Here is an 8,246-nt window from a genome sequence, read left to right on the forward strand (position 1 = left end):
ATCTGTGGATGGGCAGGGGGGGTTAGTTTAGGTCTTAGGAAGAGCAGTTACTCTTTAAGCTCATTTTATCTTGTTTGCATGTTAGGGGGGAGTCATTTAAGGGATAACCTTACAAAAGGAAAATGTTCCTTTAAAGCCTAATTATGGCTCATGAAGTATATATAAATATTACAAAGACCATAGCCGAGCCACAGCGTCAATTCAAAAACCCCTTCTCTGGATTAAAATGTTGTAGGTTCTAGTTGTTACTATAATGTTAATTATTGGATTGTTATAATCATTTTCTTGACTTAAGTATGTGTGGCTTTAAGTAGATGTAATATTGCCCCTTTAATTAATTCCACTCAATGCAGCCCACCGATTCATTTGAGTTAAACATTTCGGTCAACAAAAACAGCACTAGGAGTACTTATGTCATAGTTTCTGGAAATGGCCATAGTCAACTTTTGAAATAAAAAAAATCCATCTCCTCTGCTCTCCTCTCCTCTCCAGCACCAGGTCTCCCACTATAGGACAAGAACATTCCAAAGTACACTTGTTTTCCCTTGCAATATAAGTAGCCTGGACCAAAAGTTTGAAGAATGTGTCAAGTCGCTGCTATAATTTTGAGGACATAAAAGCTCAAAGTAGCTGAAACCGCAGTGATGTAATGGGCTCACTGTTGGCTCAGCTCAAAACAGTTCCATCAGCTAGGAAAGTGTGACAGGTACACTTTAAAGAAAAGTTTACTTAACAATTATAATGCCAAAATCTACGAGAGTTTGTGTTCACCCCGAACCAATTAATAACCTCTTAAAGCGATAAGCAGTATTGGTCTCTGATCTTTGGAGCATTGCGATCCCTTGAATTCCCGTCACCAGATTCAGAAAGCAGGATGTGATATTTGGCTGAGGACGTTTCAGTTCTGTGCAGCGTGCGGACCCTGAAAAAGGAGACAGAACAGATCAGAGCCTTGCACAGTCTGGGGACGGATCACAGATGCACGGCAAAGCCAGTGCTAAGATCATCCAGAATACAGTATCCTTCCTACATCGGTTTTCTAAAGTCTGGATTCTGAGGGCCAGAAATTAATTCTGTCATTCTTTCACATCTTTTTTTAACAAGCGGACCAGCGTTGAGAAGGCAGCCTTATGCAAGTGTCTAAAACAACGCATAAAATAGGCAGCAAAAAAAATAAAGCTGAACTTGGGTTAAGTTAAAAAAAAAACTACCCTTGCAGTGGGGTTCCCCCCTCCTCCCCTCCCCATAGCAAGGGTTAAAAGGAGGAGAACTATGAGGTGAGTGCTTTTCACTTACCTCATAGTTCTAGCCGACCTGTGACAATGAGACTGTCACAGGTCGGCTCAGTAGATCGGGAGGTGAGCGAACACATACCGGCGTTCGCTCACCTCTCGATCCTGTCACGGCTCTCTGCCGTGACAGGGGAGGGGCTGGATTCCCCTCTCCCCGCTCCGATCTGCCAGCGCTGACAGGCGGAACGGACGGGGGAGGGGGCGGGTACAGTTGGCTCTGCCTCTCTGTATACTGAGCCTAGGGTGACGGGAGAACGCTAGTTTGTGTCCTCCCGTTACCCTAAGCAGAACCTAGGCGGAAAAGCCCTGACCCCATAGTTCTCCTTTAAGTGTTCATTTTTGCCCAGGGTACCATTAAAAAGCACTTTTACTTATCTAATCCCTCACTCCCCCCAGCATCCAGCATTCTCCTCCTTTTGACACTCCAGGTTATGTGTGGGCCCGCGACGTCTTCGCTTACAATGCAGGACTGCTGGTCCTAAAATGTACGTGATGACATCGGAGTGTGACCACTAGACAGAGCGCCAAAGAGAACGCTTCAGCATACTGGTCGCATGGAAAAGAGGGAGGCCTGCCAGAGCGTGGGGTTAAGGTCAGTAAAATTGGTACCCTAGGCAAAAAGTGAGCATTTAACCCTTGCAGCGGTGGGGGGAGGGGGGAGCCCCGCTGCAAGGGTAGTTTCCTCAGAGTTCCGCTTTAAAGCGTAAGGAGATCTAACAGACCTGTGTTTAGTCCATTTACAAGTGTAACGGATACGAAATCTAAGACTCTGGCAAATAATATGCAATTAAAAATCAAACATGACTGTAGGCCATTGGGGCAGCTGGGAAATCAGGTGCAGAAAAGTCTTCACCAATATCCAGGAGAGCACCTTTTGAATTTACGCCGGGCTCCCCATTGGCGATCACCATGGCCTACTCTAGATACTCTGAATGGAATCCCTGTAGTAACTAAGAAAGCTTAACAGGCTAATAGCTTAATATAAACATTTTCCATTATTTATGTTTAGCTTATTTAATATAATTAATAGATGTGGTCTTTGATTTTTGGATTTATTGAATGCTTTAACATGCTTTATCTCGTGCAATGCAGGAAGGGTCCATATTAATATTACATTTGAGCGCAATAGAGAAATAAACCGATAAGTGAAATTAAACTGACCGGCTCTGGCGGTCACATGACCAATGGCTGCGTGTCCGAGGTGGTGCTGCTGACGGACTGCAGGCTACCCTTGTAGATCGGGGTCCTCTTCTCGGCATCGATCCTGTGATTGGAAAAAGAGTGGGTAATTGTTAGTATATGTTGAGGCTCATTAAGGTTCGTTACGTCTAAGAGTAGAGGGATAAGAAGTAATTCCGAAACCCCTTGCTCCAGCAGGTTCCTTCCCATCTGTAAGGCCTACTCTCTAGCGCAGGGGTGGACAAGTCCCATGAGGCATTGCAAATTCCCACAGCCATGACTCCCAAAGACAGATGCCTGATGTTATTTGCAGATTCACCACAGCTGGAGGGCCGGAGTTTGCCCACCCCTGCTCTAGAGGCTCCTGGCTGCACTCACCTGCTTGGTAACAGGCAAAAAGGATGCAAGCAAGCAGGGCTAGAGTGGGCACCATACTTAGCCCTCATCACTGGGAGAACTAACAACATCATGAACCAGAATAATGGTCATTATTCCAATACAGGTGCTCTTTAACTCTTCGGCTGCAGGCTCAGTTTTTTTTCGCTAACTCTCATGCAGAATGAAGTTCACACTATGGATGTAAAAGCGTTCCAAAATACCCAACCAATAATAGACTTTTGTGACAGGTCTACTTTAAAACTAATATAAAAGGTGAACAGACAACCGCCATGCCTCTCTGATCTCACTCACAGGCTGATCTGTGGCTTCTTCAGTTGCTGTCTGCGATGACGGAGGATGATGACCAGGAAAGTGATCAGCAGGGTGGTAAGCAGTGCTCCAGGAAGAGCGATGTACAAGAGGATGTCTCCCACGTTCAGGTCAACACTGGAGCCTAGAAAAAAAATATTTTTGGAGCATGTTACGACATACAGCATTATAGTGCACCGAAAGTAAAAACCTTTGTTGAGGGGGGGAAAAAAAAACTCTTCGAGACATTTAAAAACATTGCAAGAATCCCAGCCAACCTCAAGCAAGTGCGAGGCTCTGCCTGCTATTCTCACTGCTGTACATAAATTAAAGCTGCTCGTTGAAAGCAGTGGGTCCAATCACACAAGTAAGAAATGCAATATCAGGGGATGTTCAGTACATGGACAGTGAATACAATGTATTAAAGAACTGCCTTTATCTACTTTCAGATGATAACATATTTTAACATTTTTTTAACCTGTTCGATGAGTGCAAACAAATATCTGATGACCTTGCCAGAAATCCAGTGAGCTTGTAAATTCCTTTGCACTCTGCAATGGTATCTCAATCAGCAATCAACCCATCCCAGATCACCCAATGTTACAGAGAAGAAGAGGGGGTATTTTGTAATCCTAATACAATAGCTGTGATATTACATCTACATTCTTGGGTTTAGATATAGTTTATTGTTATACTGCAAGTAGATGATTAATGCTTGCCTTGCTACTATAAGAGGTTACAACAAAAACAAGAAATACCGGGGTTTAGGAGAGATATGACACCATGGCTTGAATTTTGATAGAATGTTTATTTTTATTTTTAAATAACATCTGTGTTGCAAATATACATACAAAAAAAAAAAAAGAGCAACAAGCAGTTGCAACCAGTTTAAAAAACAATGTTTAGACCAAGAGCATGCTCTTGGGCTAAGCATGCTCTTGGTCTAAACATTGTTTTTTAAACTGGTTGCAACTGCTTGTTGCCCTTTTTTTTTTGTATGTATATTTGCAACACAGATAGAAAAAAATTCTATCAAACTTCAAGCCATGGTGTCATTCATATCTCTCATAAACCCCGGTATTTCTTGTTTTTGTTGTAACCAATTATATTGGAGGGGGAGAGATCACACCTGGGGGGCCATTGGGCTAGCTACTCACGCTTGTCTTTGCAAACTTGCTACTATAAGAACAATGGATGGGGAGTGTTGCAGCCGGGGAGATTTCAGCAGGTACTAACCAAGAACAAAATATGGAGATCAGGACTCTTGACTGCTAGTCATCTGGCTGTCGTGTTGACCCTCTGACTGAGTTCCTGACCTGCAGAAAGTGCAAGAAGTCATTATCTGCATAAGTGATCCTGGTCATCAACTGAAAGGATTGAAGCACCAGTGTCAATATGACAGTCATCAGTATCTTCAATTAGAGTTCAGCTGGGAGTAAGTACTGGGTGGCAGGATGAATGAGCTCCATGTGCAGGAGTTACATCATCCCAGCCCAGCCAATCAAGGTGGCTAAAGACTTCAGATTGGGAAAGGAAATAGAAGCACCATTGAAGGAGCAACACAGCACTGGAGGGATGGACCTTACAAGGTTCAGGGTGCCATTATGTGCATGATGTACATGTTGTACATACTTGCACATTATGAGTAAAGGTCCCAGGGGACCGGAAAAGTTTAATTCTGCATTAACCGACCAAATCGGACCAAATAAGAGAATTGCATTGTCCCCATACCCTTTAAAAAAAAGTTCATAATGTTGGGAATGTAAAGTCCTTCATGCTTACACATACCTAAATGGGAATGACATACTAAGAAGTAAGGACACAACACTAGTGAAATCATGTCTCCAGACCGCGCTCACATGAGTGTACATATTTCCATGATGGCATGACCTTTGCAGATCAATTCTGAGGCCTGCTGCTCAGACATGCACGAGTCAAAGAATGATGATGTCCACTCTTCCACATGACGAACACAAGCCTTTAAAAATACATCACCTCTATGAGCAGGCTCGAACTTCAAAGACTATGTGAAATTTCATTATGTCTTCTGTAAGGTGCTTCAATGTTAACATATAACCGAGCCTGGGCTGTATGGCATTGGGCCGTGTCTGTGAAGGTGCAGGTATTCCTAAGCATGCACGGGCTCAAAAGAAAGCTGCATTGCTCACCTGTGATCATGTACATATCAGGGTCCTTGGGGGTCACGCGGAGCTCAAAGGATCTGGTCTTGACCAAACTGTACATGTCTGGATGTCGTGCCTGGCACATATACTTTCCTTCAGAGCTTTGATCAACATTTCTGATGGTGAGGGTGTCAGAGGGTAAAATCCAGTCGCTACTCTGCAAGGGAAAAAAAAATCATCAAAATACAGCTATGTAGCATTATAGGTATACTCAAGTTAACCCTTTTTGGCCATGGGTAATAGAAATGTAGATGCCCAGATCAAATTTAGCAGCATTAATGTGTGCCTCTTGACTATAACTCTATGACCAATTTGCCTGTTTGACAGCGGGGGCCTGAGTACTAGCAATGCACACAGTTGCACATTCCTAATTCTTGGCTACAATGTTAAATAAGGTGGCACGAGTCATTGTGCGTGAGGACTAAAGGATAACTATGAGGTAAATGCTTTTCACTCACCTCATAGTTCTAGCTGACCTGTGACAATGAGACTGTCACAGGTCGGCTCAGTAGATCGGGAGGTAAGCGAACACATACCGGCGTTCACTCACCTCTAAATCCTGTCACAGCTCTCTGCCGTGACAGGGGAGGGGCTGGATTCCCCGATCCGCCAGCGCTGACTGGCGGAACGGACGGGGGAGGGGGCGGGTACAGCTGGCTCTGCCTCTAAATAGGCAGAGCCAGCTGTCAGTCACGCAGCTGGGCGGATCCCGGCATAATTGTCTGGATCCGCTTCAGCTGCGGTATACTGCGGCGTCTCAGTATACCGCGAGCTACAGCTCGCGGTATACTGAGCCTAGCGTGACGGGAGTACGCTAGTTTGTGTCCTCCCGTTACCCTAAGGAGAACTATGGGGAAAAGCCTTAACCCCATAGTTCTCCTTTAAGAAGGCATATTGCAGGTCAGGAAGTGGATAAAGCTGAAAATGTAACCCCGAGGTGCATACAGGGTGCTCATTCTGCCTAATCTCTAGTGCTGTAGTGCACCGGTCCATCCCACTCTGTTCTATTGTTAATCTGGTGATCTGGGAACCCCCGTTTGTGTTGCACTAGATGAATTCCAATACACATCCTCCTACAGACTGTTTGCTGTTTCCTAAAGAAAACCAGATTTAAAAAAAAAGTGTCAGTACTGACAAGTTTATTCCAGCTATCAAATATAAACCTGCCTATAAATATAGCTGGCAATGCATGTAGCATTAGCATAAAGAGAGCAAATTTGACAAGGATTCAGGAAGGACATCTTAAAAGGCCCTTTGAGGTGCTTTCTGGATTTTCTGAATTATATAGAATTTATGACAAATTAAGGGAACGCTCTTGACTTGCAGTTTTTGCCAAATGGCATTAGTAGCTCCCTGATTGGTTTCAGGTCATCTAGAATTGCTCTTTTGGCTGTTCATCCATAAGTTTCCGCATGTTTCCATGATAAGCTGCAATGTTATTGGTTGCTATGGACTACTACACTTAGACCTGGCTCTCAATCAGCATTCCAATTTATCCCAAAATTGTTCAGTAGTGTTGAGGCCAGGGCGCTGTGCAGGCCATTCATGTTCCTCAACACCAAACTCCTCAAACCATGTATTTATGGAGCTGAATTTGTACCAACGGTCAACTGTATTATTATTATACAGGATTTATATAGAGCCAACAGTTTGAGCAGCGCCAAGGAAGGCATTACGGTCACAATACCATTCAAGACACGATGGTAAGGAGGGCCCTGCCCCTGAGGGCTTACAATCTAAAAGGGAGGGGCCAGTGATACATGAGGAGGTAGCTGTGTGGGGATAAATTGTCTTGTCTAAATCATCAGAATGTGATGGTTGAGCGGTTAGGTTGAGGCGGGATAGGCTTCCCTGAAGAGATGAGTCTTAAGGGATCAGCTAAAGGCAGTCAGACTGGGAGACAAGTGAACAGGTTGGGGTAAAGAGTTCCAGAGGATGGGAGAGACTCTGGTGATGTCCTAGAGGGGAGTGTGGGAGGAGTTGATGAGGGAGCTGGAAAGCAGGAGGTCTTTTGAAGAGCTGAGGGGACGGTTAGGGTGATAGTTACATAGTATTTGAGGTTGAATAAAGACATTAGTCCATCATGTCCAACCTATTAGGATCTCATTCTTAGGAGTACTTGTACCCCTGGATATTACGGTCCCTTAGGAAATCGTCCAAAAGTTTCTTGAACAATTCCACACTCTTAGCTGAAAATCACTGCCTGTGGCAGTGAGTTCCAGACCCTAACCGCTCTGTGAAGAACCCCCTTCGCCCCTTGTGCTGGAATTTTTTTTCCACCAATTTTACATGGTGGCCTCTAGTTTTTGTAATGGAGTTAATTTTAAATAGTTTGTCGCTGATGTTGCCTTCACAGTTGAACATCTTGTACATCGAAATCATATCCCCCCTTAATCTCCTCACCTCCAATGTGAACATGTTTAAATACATGATACTTTGAGACAAGGTTTGAGATATAGCCGGGGGCAGAGTTGGGGTTGCAGACACTGAGCGGTTGGTCAGGTGAATGAGTCTGGCAGCTGAATTCATGATAGACTGAAGGGGGGATAGCCTGTGTAGAGGTAAGTCAATGAGGAGGGAATTGCAATAGTCAAGACGAGAGATAACAAGTGAGTGGATGAGTAATTTAGTGGTTTCATTGGTGAGGAAGGGGGCGTATTTTGGAGATGTTGCGAAGCTGAAGGCGGCACTATTTGGATAGTGATTGGATGTGGGGAAGAAAGGTGAGGTCCGAGTCAAGGTTGTAGGTGCACAATTGCCTAAGCTATCTTTGTACCCTTCAATGGAAACGCCTGAACTCAATAGTTGGGTGCCTACATGCTTCTTGCCATTTCAACTGTGCTGGAGATGTTCTGTAATACTGTACATACAGCATGATAAAGCCTTGGTTAGTGCAATGGGGGGG

At 44.3% G+C, this 8,246-nt stretch overlaps 1 protein-coding gene across 1 annotated transcript in view; it reads right to left on the minus strand.

Annotated features, from left to right (window-relative positions):
- Window positions 1-480: 480 nt before the first annotated feature.
- Window positions 481-8,246, minus strand: part of LOC108785534 — a 36,090-nt gene continuing 28,324 nt past the window's right edge. Inside the window, exons 5-8 of the mRNA XM_018554622.1 lie at window positions 5,327-5,493; window positions 3,162-3,303; window positions 2,454-2,556; window positions 481-922 (exon numbers count right to left, since the gene is read on the minus strand). Coding sequence (XP_018410124.1) covers window positions 2,466-2,556; window positions 3,162-3,303; window positions 5,327-5,493 — 400 coding nt within the window. The 3' untranslated portion in view covers window positions 481-922; window positions 2,454-2,465. The remainder of the gene's footprint in view (window positions 923-2,453; window positions 2,557-3,161; window positions 3,304-5,326; window positions 5,494-8,246) is intronic.

The sequence above is a fragment of the Nanorana parkeri genome, unplaced genomic scaffold (assembly GCF_000935625.1).
Source record: "Nanorana parkeri isolate BGI_ZX_2015 unplaced genomic scaffold, ASM93562v1 scaffold166, whole genome shotgun sequence".
In the NCBI taxonomy this organism is placed as follows: domain Eukaryota; kingdom Metazoa; phylum Chordata; class Amphibia; order Anura; family Dicroglossidae; genus Nanorana; species Nanorana parkeri.